The sequence below is a fragment of the Canis lupus genome, chromosome 19, assembly GCF_048164855.1.
Source record: "Canis lupus baileyi chromosome 19, mCanLup2.hap1, whole genome shotgun sequence".
Lineage (NCBI taxonomy): Eukaryota > Metazoa > Chordata > Mammalia > Carnivora > Canidae > Canis > Canis lupus.
Genome location: NC_132856.1, coordinates 57,016,176 through 57,026,692, shown reverse-complemented (window position 1 = coordinate 57,026,692; position 10,517 = coordinate 57,016,176). Strand labels below are relative to the sequence as shown.

Genomic DNA, 10,517 nt, shown 5'->3' with positions numbered 1-10,517 from the left:
ACATCTCCTCCATTAGACTGGTGTCTTTGAAGGCTGAACCATGCCTGCCCTGTCAGATGGGGACTTCTAAGGATAAGCCCTTATCTCCTCCATTAGACTAGGGGTACCTGAAAGACCATGTCTCTCACATCAGACTGGAAGCCCTGAAATCAGCACATGCCTCCTCCATCAGACTGAGTGCTTCAGAGAGTAGAATCATGCCTCCTGGTTTTTTTTTTTTTTTTTTTTAAGATTTTATTTATTCATGAGAGACACACAGAAAGAGGCAGAGACACAGGCAGAGGGAGAAGCAGGCTCCCTGCGGGGAGCCCAATGCAGGACTTAATCCCAGGACCCCAGGATCGTGCCCTGAGCTGAAGGCAGATGCCCAACCACCAAGCCACCCAGGTGCCCCAGAATCATGCCTCCTCTGTCAGACTGGGAGCATATTAAAGCATGCACCCCTCTCCATCAGACTGAGGCTTCTGAGGTCAAGACCATGCCTCTCCCATCAGACTGCAAGTTTTAAAAGGCAAGGCTGTGTCTAGGAGCTTCTTAGGGCAAAGACTGCCTCTCCTATCATAGTAGGAGCTCCTAGGGCAGGGCTACGTCTCCTCCAACAGATTAGGAGTTATTAGGCTCCACCATGAGCCTTCCTTTCTTATCCTGGTGCCTTGGCTCCCATCCTCCCCTCCATCCTGCTCCATGAGACAGGGTGAGGGGACGGAGAACACAAGCACAGCCCCCCTCTTCCAGGGACCCCATCTGGCTCCCTTTTAAGGTCCCACCCACCTAAAGCATATATTGAGCACCTACTGTGTGCCATGCAATAGAATACCATTTGGCCACAAGGGGAAGGAGGCACTCACACCTACAGGGAAGGACCTTGAAAACACGGTGAGAACCAGTGAGAACCAGACACAAAAAGCCACATAGCATGTGATTCCATTTACATGAAATGTGCCAGAACAGGCTCATCCACGGAGACCAAGCGGATTAGAGGTGGCAGGGGCAGGAGAAGTGGGGAGAACGAGAGTACCAGCAGCGGTGGCGCTTCTTCTTTGGGGGGGGGGGCGCGGGTGATGAAAATGTTCTGGAATGAGTGGCGATGGTTGCATGATCTTGTGAATGTTCTCAAACGGAAATGCACACTTCAAGTGGGCAAATGGTAGGGTATGTGAATTGTTTCTCAAATTAAAAAAGGGGGGTGCTTCAGAGGGCGCCCCAAAGCCCTGAGCCGAGGTTAGCTGTTTCCCTGCCATCTCAGCGGTGGGAAGACAGCCCGGGTCACGCCACCCGAGGTCGGGAGGGGCCGGGATCCAGGAGATGCCCCCTGACACTGCCTCCCAGGCCACGGGTGCTGGGGGAAGGGGGAACCCGCAGCCCAGGACCCCCAGACCGCCCCAGCGGCTCGCCTTATCCCTGCAGTGACCCCCTCCAAGGCCCATATGAACGCAGAAAGCCCCGGAGTTCACGCGGCTCTTCAAGGGCGCACGGCAAGGTCAGGCCCCCCGCCCCGGCCGCCTCCTCCCCTGCAGGGCCTCCGGGGCTCCTCTCCTCGCGCGGGGCGGGGGCGGCCCCGGGAGCCGCGGCTCAAAAGCGCAGGAAAGTCAAATGCCCGTTTGATTCTGCCCGCGGGGCCCCGAATTGCCATTCCGGACGCGCGCCGTAATTAGGAGGCCCCTTTCAAATATTTATACCTCGGACGGCTCGTGTTTATCCGACAGGGAGAGGGCTCGGATTTGATGAGATCTGTCAACAGCTCATCCCCGAGCCGGGAATTGCCTGGCGGCTGGCAGAAAACAGGACAATTACCCGCCGAGCTCCCCGGCGGTCCCCCGGGACGCCGCCGCGCGCCGAGCGGGGGGCGGGGGGCGGGGGCCTGGACGCGCTGCGGAGCAGGATCGAGTTCAACAGGTTCACGAGGGCGACCCGCCAAAGCAGGGGAGGGGACGCGCGGAAGGCCCTGCTGCCGCCAGCGCCTCCCCCGGCCAGCGGCGGCCTCGGTTTCGTCGCCTGGAAAATGGGGCGAGCAGTGGGGGCGGAGAAACGCTGATGCCACGGGGACCCCGCAGTGGGTCCCCAGTGCCACCCCAGCCGGGCCACATCGGACACGGGCTGCGGGCTGGCTCTGAGCAGGTCCTCCCTCTGCCTGTGCCTCAGTTTCTCCGTGGGGAAAAATATAACTCAGTCCCTGCTGGCGCTGCTCCCCTTGAGCTCCCTGGGGGTTCCCTGTTAGAACCCCTGTGGGAAAGCGGGAAAGCAGGCACAGACGCACTGCTCTTCCCAAGGGGCATCTTCCCAACAGTGTCAGCTCTGACTTCTAACTGCTCCTCCCTCCCCTCGGAGCCACAGGCACCAGCCCGCCCTGGGGGCCGTGGGTGGGGGGTGCGCGGCGCCCGGGGAAGGGAACCCCGAGTCCCATGACCACCCCTCTCTCTTACTTCCCAATATTAAGGGGCGCTGAACAAGCCGCCTTAGGCCGAAAGAAAGAAAAACCCGGTTTGCCCTGGAATGGGCCCGCTCACCTCGCGGCTTCCCTTGCCCCAACGTCCCAGCGGCCTCGCCCCCAGACAGCTGCAGCCGCCAACAGGCAGGCGGCCGGGGAGACCCCTCTCATCTCTGCCGCCCTCCCTGCCTCCGCCCCCAGGAGCCACAAAGGGACAGATGCTGAGGACACGCGCCAGGCACAGATACCATCTCCCTGGCCGCGGCCAGCTGCCCCAGCCCCCTCCCCCCGGCTGCAATTAGTCCCCCGGGGGGAGGGGTGCAGAGGAGAGTCCTCTTGGGGAGGGGGCGCCAGACGCACACCCCCCCCCCCCCCGTTGCCTCCCGGCCTCCTTCAGCTGCATCAATATCAATTTGAGCCGGTGACCTCTAGAACAATCTGCTGGGCAGTTGCGCCGCCAGATAGCGGTTCAGTCTCAGCCCTCAACAGTGGTCGCCCCCGCCCCCCCTGCTGGTCAGTCCACCCCTCTCGCGGGCACCTCCAGACCCCCCACTTCCCCAGTTGCCCCCGCGCCTCCCTCTCGCGCCGCCCCCGCCCCTGCGCCCCCCGCCCTCCCGGGCAGGGGCAGCCCGTGGCTTCCCACCTCCCGCTCCTGCTCGCTCGTGCGGCCGCGGTCCTCCGGGTCGGGTCCAGCTGCCGCGGCCGCGGCCCGCGACGCCCGCCCCGCACCCCCTCCCGCGGCGGGCAGCGGCTCCCCTCCCTTCCCAGAACAGCTGAAGGTCTCAGTCACCTCCGAGGGGGGCGCAGGGGGAGCGGAGGGGCGGGGGAAGCCGCGGCGGGGGAGGCGGGGAAGCCTTGACGTCGCCGCCCGGGACGCGGCCGGGGGCCGCCAGGGGCCGCCAGGGGCTGGGGCGTCCGCCCGCGCGCCCCCTCCCCAAAGTCCCACCTCCCGGCCGCGGCGGGGAAAGTCTCTCCGAAAGCGTGAAGGGGGATTGGAGGAGGTTTTATTTCCCTTTGTGCGGGAGGCCGGGGCCGGATCGAGGCGGCCGGGCCGGGGGCTGCGGGACCCGGGCTCCCCCCGAGCGGAGACGAGCGCAACAAAGGATGCGCCGCGCGGGGGTCACCGTCCCCGCCGCCCAACTTTGCGCGCGGCGCCCGCGCCCCGGGGGAGCCCGCCCGCTGCGCTGAGAACCCAGGCGTCCGGGCTGAGCCGGGGCTGGGGGCGCCCCCCGCCCCCCCCCCTCCGGGCCGCAGAAGCGAATCCCGCAGCTTCCCGGAGGCGGCGGGCGGCCGAGCCGTGCGCGGGGACCGCGCTTCCCGCGGAAACTCCGCGCGCTTCCTTGGATGCCCCGCGCCCGGGCCCGACCCCCCGGCGCTCGGCGTTCAGGGCCCCGCGGGGCGCCCCCTCCCCGCCCGCCCTTGCGGAGCCGGGCTGAGGCGGACTTTGGCTCCCTTCCTCCCCTCCCTCCCTCTTCTGTCTCCCTCTTTTCTCCTCTTTCCACCGCCTTCTGAGCCCAGCCCGGGGACACACCTGATCTTCCCCCTCCCGTTCCTTCCTCCTCCCTCTCCTCCTCTCCACCTCCTCCTCCTCCCTGGGGACTCTGCGGAGAAGAAAGGGGGGTTGGCAAGGGGGCATGTGGGTGCCCCCCCGACAGTGGCCAGCTTCGGCGTGACACACGCACAGATGGCCAAGTGGCTACGGGACTACCTGAGCTTTGGCGGCCGGAGGCCCCCTCCGCAGCCGCCCACCCCCGACTACACGGAGAGCGACATTCTGAGGGCCTACCGGGAGCAGAAGGATCTGGACTTCGAGGACCCCTACGAGGACTCAGACAGCCGCCTGGAGCCGGACCCTGCGGGCCCCGGGGACTGCAAGGGTCCCGGAGACGCCAAGTACGACTCTCCCAAGCACCGGCTCATCAAGGTGGAGGCTGCGGACATGGCCAGAGCCAAGGTCTTGCTGGGCGGCCCCGGGGAAGAGGTGCGTGGCTCCCGCCCAAGCTTGGGCGGCCCCAGGACGCTGGGCGGGGAGGCCCAGGCTGGGCTCCCGGGATGTGGGGAGCTTGTTTTATGGGGCAGGCCAGGGCACCTCCAGAGACGCCCCCGTCCTCCACCTGCTAGAGGGAGCTCGGTATGTGGCCCTTCCCAGGGCGCAGCACTGGCTGTCCCACTACCTCTCTGCCCTGCTTTGTCCTCCTGTCCTCCTGTCCTCCTGCCCTCCTGTCCTCCTGTCCCCCTGCTCCTAACCCTTAGTCCCCTCTGCTCAGATCTGAGTCACTCCCCTAGCGAGCCCTGGAGCACCCTCAACCACGATGCCCCTCCTCTGTTACTACTCCCATTTCACAGAAGTGGAAACTGAGGCTCACAGAAGACAAGCAACTGGCCCAAGGTCACATGGCCCTAGCTTGTTAAACCTTGACACAGGTCTGCCTCCAATGCCCATGCTTTTTTTTTTTTTTTTTTCAATATTTTCCCTAGAGGATCAGGGAGTCGTCCCCCAACCCTCCATAGAGACAGGATTTGAGGGGGGTCCCACAAGGCTGTGTGGGGCAGTGTTTAGGAGGACAGAGGAAGGAAGGAGGAGGCAGGGACCCTGGGAAGCAGACCACCTGGGATGAAGCCCTGCCTCTTACTTACCAGCTGTGTGACCCTTAGCAAGTCACTTACCCTCTCTGTGCCTTGTTTTTTCCATCTGTAAAATGGGGATAATGTGCTCACTGGGTGTTGGCATTACAAGGAAACACATGTGAAGCGCTGGCAGCTGATAGACGTTACAATTGTCTGTTTTAACAGAGGTGGGGTGTCGAGGAGGGTCAGAACCGCAGGGAGCCGGGGAAGCTGGCATCTGTGTGCAAATCCTGGTGGGTGGGGGAGAGGACTCCCTGCCCCGGAGGAGGAAATGAGCTTCGTGGAGGGGAAGGGGTAGCCAACCCAGAGAGGTGCGCCATCCCCGGGGAGGGGGTTCCATGGCTGGGCTTGGTTGCCCCCCAGCCCTTGCCACTCCCTTCTTCTCTCTCCAGTTGGAACTCGACACGGAATACTCAGACCCCTTTGATGCTCAGCCTCATCCGCCACCGTCAGATGACGGCTACATGGAGCCCTATGATGCCCAGCGGGCCGTGAGCGGTGCGAGAGCAGGGCTGGGGGGATGGGGGCGGAGGCCCCTGGTGGGTGTGGGAGCTGACCAGTGTTCTTGATGCCCCCAGACCTGCCATGCAAGGGGGTTCAGCTGTATGACACTCCCTACGAGGAGCAGGACCAAGACCCAGGAGATGGGGCCCCTTCCGGGAGGAGACCTCGCCAGAGCCGGCTGCCTCAGGAGGACGAGCGGCCAGCGGATGAGTACGACCAGCCCTGGGAGTGGAAGAAAGACCACATCTCCAAGGCATTTGCAGGTGCCCCTCCGCCCCAGGCCTTGACCCTCCCTCCACAGGCCCTGAGTGTCCATGTCCTTCCATTGTCTGCTCTGGTCATAGTCTCTGATTCAACTTACAAAGTAGACCCCAATCACCTGCCGCTGTGACACTGTGGTCATTTTTGTGCATTCTCGCTAAAGTGTGAATGGCTGATCATCATACATTTCTCTTCCTAGGACAACTTGTATCTTCCCCTGAAGACAGAAATTCCTCTAGAGCACCAGTAGTGCAGGGATAGGCTTTGGCATCAGGGTAGACCTGGATTTGTGTCACTTACTGGGGCAAGGTGCTTTATCTTTTAGTCTTGGTGCCCTCACCCATCAAATGGGGGTCATTACAGCACCTACAGAACAGGGGTCATGTAAACAGTGCTAGAGGCGCTGTCGGGGGTCAGGGTAACATTTCTTAGCAGCTATCATTTAGGTGGACTTGGGGTCAAGTGCTGAGTTGGGGAAGCCTGGACAAGTCTGTGATCTCAGTTTCCTCTTCTGTAAAAAAGGTAGCAACACGGGCAGCTTTAAGAAATACAATAACGTGGGCCAGGAAGAGCTGTGCGAACCCAGTTTGGCCTCAGAAGTTGTGTGGCTGGGAGGGACCCGGAGGGCTCGGTGCCTGGCTCTATCTGTCTACCCGTATCTTGGGGTGGGGGTGGGGCTGGGGGGTGGAGTACAGATCTAGGACTTGGCCAGACTGTGCAGAACCAGCATCCTGCTCTCCGTTCTGTCCCTCTCTGTCCCCCACGGACTGGCCCCTGCCCTCAGGACACCAGGCTCAGAGGAGTGACCACACCCCTTCTTCAGGAAGCCCTCCCAGGTGGGTTGGACTTAACACTGCCTTCTCTGACCGTCCCCCTCCAGTGCAGTTTGACAGTCCCGAGTGGGAAAGGACCCCAGGCTCTGCCAAAGAGCTCCGGAGACCCCCGTCCAGGAGTCCCCAGGCCGCTGAGCGCGTGGACCCGGCCCTGCCCCTGGAGAAACAGCCGTGAGTGGGGAAGCTGACGGTGGAATCCCTCCCCATCCCATCCCAGCTGCAGACTCCTCGGACTGGGTGGGGGGGTGTTGGGGGAATTAACGACTCATTCATTCGCTTCATTCCGGTCTTCAACTCATCTTCATTGGGTGCCAGAGCCTGCCGTGTGTCGGACACCTAGCTAGGTACGAAGCAGAATCAAAGGGTGTCTCATTCCTCTGGCATCAGATTCTGGGTTCCAGTCTCTGCTCTGCATCTCTTGGCTGTGCAGCTTTGGGCGAGTCCCTTAACCTCTCTGAACCTAGGGCTCAAAACCCCCAAGACGGCGTCCAGCTCAAACAGACTAAAAGGGTGGATGTCCTCCGTTCACTTGGATAATGCCCACGAGCGAGCCCGAGAGTAAAGAGACAGAACTCATCCTCACCCCCAGGGGATCTTGGGATGGAAGTAGGAGGCGACAGGGTTTTGAGGGGGGAGTCCCAGCGTTGGGCTGGAGTGAGCTGCACCAGCTGGGAGGGCCTGGGTCTTCTTTCCAACCTCCCAGTTCCTCCAGGAACTCCCTAAAAGCCCACTGCGCTGGGCCCGAGGGCACAACTGACTGCTGGGGGTTGGGGACAGCGAGGCACAGGGGGAGAAGTTGTTGCTCTGTTCAATTTTTTTTTTTCAATACAAAACCCGCGAAGTCTGTTTGGCGCTCCTCTGTCTGTGAGACCTGGCTCGCAACTGCGAAGCTCACTGTGAGCACGCGCAATGGAAATATTCAGTAAAGGATGGTGCAGGCGGGTGGGGACGCAGGATGTGGCAAATCTGGAGAAAGCCAGATGCAAGGGATTCGCTCAAGGGGAAGTGGAAACAGGACAAGGGGGACCTAGCCTTGGGGAGCCAGTGAAGGTCAAGGTCAGGTGTGTCTAGTAACCCGGAGGGAACAGCCCCAATGGGCCTGGGCTCAGCTGCCTGACAGGGAAAACTGTCTGCCTGAAAACCAGGCTCCCCCTGAGAAACCCGGGGGATTGTTCTCACTTGTTTGCCTGGAGGTCACAAGTCCTGGAACCGGACTGGGCCTGCACCCCACCCCAGGGTGCATCTGCGGGGATCGCCTTTTAAGAGACATCTGCCCCCACCCCCTAGGTGGTTTCACGGCCCACTGAGTCGGGCAGATGCCGAGAACCTCCTGTCTCTCTGCAAGGCAGGCAGCTACCTCGTGCGTCTCAGCGAGACCAGTCCCCAGGACTGCTCCCTGTCCCTCAGGTGAGGCCCCAGCCCCCTGAAGGGACCGAGGTTCACCGGACTACCTGGGAGCAGAGGGTGGCTCCAGCAGCCAGTGGGTGGGGCTTCCAGGGAGGCCAGAGGCAGGATTTCAATAGGGAATGAGCACCTTGTCACCGGGGGTATGCAAGAAGGTGGAGTGGAAGCCATACCTTAGATCTAGAATGTGGGTGAGGTGGGAAACTAGGTATTTCCTTCAAACCCCCCGACCCCCCAGTCCAAAAGTTGAAGTATATCCATTTGCGTCTCTCGGGACCAGAATCTCCGAGTGACCCTGTGGGCATTTGAGTTTGAGATCCTGATTCTACGAGCTTCTCTGCCTCAGATTCTTACTGTGTCTGATTATAACAAGCCCCCCAATTTGACAAGGCATCTGAGTGTGAGATTCATAAAAGGACAAGATTGCAGAGGACTTTGAGAATCAGTTTAAATCCTGCCTCTGCCACTCTGCAGCTGTGTTGTCTTTGCTAAATTACTCGGCCTCTCTGGGCCTTGCTTTTCCCATCTATGAAATGAGGCTACGAATAGCACCTACTTTGTGTTAATACTGCCACGATTAAATCACACACACACACACACACACACACAAAGAATTGTTGAGACTAGTGCCCTGGCAACAGGAAGCGTTTCATCCATATTAATGATGGCAAGATCATTCCCAGGCTCAATGTCATTCCACTCACCAGAAAGGGAAGAAAGGAGAGGGACCCCAGACCGAGGGCTAACCCGTGGGGCGCCCAGGAAGCGTAGTGCAAGGGCTCAGGTTTGGAGGAAACGTGCAGGACCTCCAGCCTGCCTTCAGAGCCGACAGGCACGTCCCTGCCGATGTGGACCAAGCCCATGGTTTGGCACCCGAAAGGCCGATTTCTGGAAATATTTGGGAATGCCAGGCCCCAGCTTCTGGGGCCATGAGTGTGTGTGTGGAGGGGAGCTTTAGGGCCGGAGAGCCTGAGCAGGTCTGGGGTGATCAAGGCACTCTGTGACGCCTGTCCCCCAGGAGCAGCCAGGGCTTCCTGCACCTGAAGTTCGCACGGACCCGAGAGAGCCAGTTCGTGCTGGGGCAGCACAGCGGCCCCTTCGCCAGCGTGCCGGAACTGGTCCTCCACTACAGCTCCCGGCCGCTGCCCGTGCAGGGCGCTGAGCATCTGGCCCTGCTGTACCCGGTGGTCACGCAGACCCCCTGACCCCAGGACCTTCGGCCCCTGCCCTGCACCACGTGGGCCCAGATTTACTGGCCACAAACGCTGGAGGTCTTTCCAGTCCTGGAGGAGGCCGGAGGGAGGGGGAGAGACTCGCTTCGCCTCCAGGCCCCGGCTCTTCATCAGAGCTGCCTTCTCTGCCTTCTCTTGGGTTCTAGGTTCCAGGATTGTGTCTCCAAGCACTCCTCTGGCCTGGAAAATAAATAAGTTATTGTGTGTTTCAAGTGTCCTTTCTGGGAGGTGGGGATCCCGGCCCTGGGGAAAGAAGAGGGGGAGTGACCCTTAGACCCTTGTGGTGGGGGGGCATCCCCAGCTCCCCCCGGGATGAGCCCCATGGGGTGAAGCCTGACTTGCTCACAGCGGGGGACCACCAGTAAGGGGTAGGGGTAGGCAGGGAGAGAGCCAGTGAGGTCGGAGACGCAGCTGATACCGACAGATACAAAGATGGAGAAACCGAGGGGGGAGGCTCTCAGGCCGGCCCTGCCCCCACCCGCCCCTCCCTCGCACCGGGACAGGCGGGCTGCCACGGCCTGATGCTGCTGCGGAAAGGACATCTGTCCCCATGGAAACAGCAGAAGTGGGGGAGGGGAGTTGAGCCCAGCTGGTGTCACTTCAAGGTGACAGTCGGGCAGGAGACCCGGGCCGATGTCTCCCGTCAGTCACCCTCCATCTCCAAACCCACCCAGGGACGGGTGGTGCTTCCAGCTCCAGGCGCTGCGTGGGGGTCGCCCGCCATCACTTCTCTGCTAATTGGACATGAGCCTCCGAGGACGAGAGTGGGGCGCTGACCAGTCATCACAAAGCCCCCTCACCACGGCGGACCCCTTCAGCCGTCCTGGGGCTCAGGAGCCCTCAGACGGCCCCCCAGATAGCTTTAACACTCCCTCAAATCACAAAATCTGGCTTTCCTTTATGAGCCTTTATGGAGTGCTCTGGGGGTGAGGGAGGAATCCAGCGTCCTGGTAATGAGGCCGGGGTCTTGGGCTGGGCTGTTGGACTCCCTGACTCTTGGAAATCAGTCACATTTTCACGTGGCCGTTGGAGGGAGGGGGTCTTTCCTGGGATTTCTCTTCTTCTCCCCACTTCCAGGAGCCCTCTTGGCCTCTGTGGCCCAGAGGGGCGCGGTTCACGGGAGACAACAGCAGATATGGGGTGAGCCGACCTGGGCCTGGGGCTGGGGGAAGGCTTCTGGGCCAGGCGCTCCTGGGGGCTGAGAGGTCGCGGGTGGGTGGGAGGGAT

The 10,517-nt window shown here is 61.5% G+C and overlaps 1 protein-coding gene across 1 annotated transcript; it reads left to right on the top strand.

Moving 5' to 3' along the window:
- Positions 1–3,280: 3,280 nt before the first annotated feature.
- SHD (Src homology 2 domain containing transforming protein D) lies at positions 3,281–9,496 on the top strand. The gene is made up of 6 exons (XM_072787767.1): positions 3,281–4,409; positions 5,449–5,554; positions 5,635–5,823; positions 6,702–6,825; positions 7,942–8,061; positions 9,077–9,496. The coding sequence occupies exons 1-6, from the start codon at positions 4,113–4,115 to the stop codon at positions 9,261–9,263; spliced, it is 1,023 nt and encodes a 340-aa protein (XP_072643868.1). The 5' UTR covers positions 3,281–4,112; the 3' UTR covers positions 9,264–9,496.
- The last annotated feature ends 1,021 nt before the right edge of the window (positions 9,497–10,517 follow it).

Excerpts from the sequence above, each read along its gene's own strand:
- SHD (XM_072787767.1), top strand. The coding sequence starts at position 4,113 with ATGGCCAAGTGGCTACGGGACTACCTGAGCTTTGGCGGCCGGAGGCCC. Across the intron at positions 5,555-5,634 it reads TGCCCAGCGGGCCGTGAGCG|ACCTGCCATGCAAGGGGGTT; the intron begins GTGCGAGAGCAG and ends TGATGCCCCCAG. Across the intron at positions 8,062-9,076 it reads GACTGCTCCCTGTCCCTCAG|GAGCAGCCAGGGCTTCCTGC; the intron begins GTGAGGCCCCAG and ends CCTGTCCCCCAG.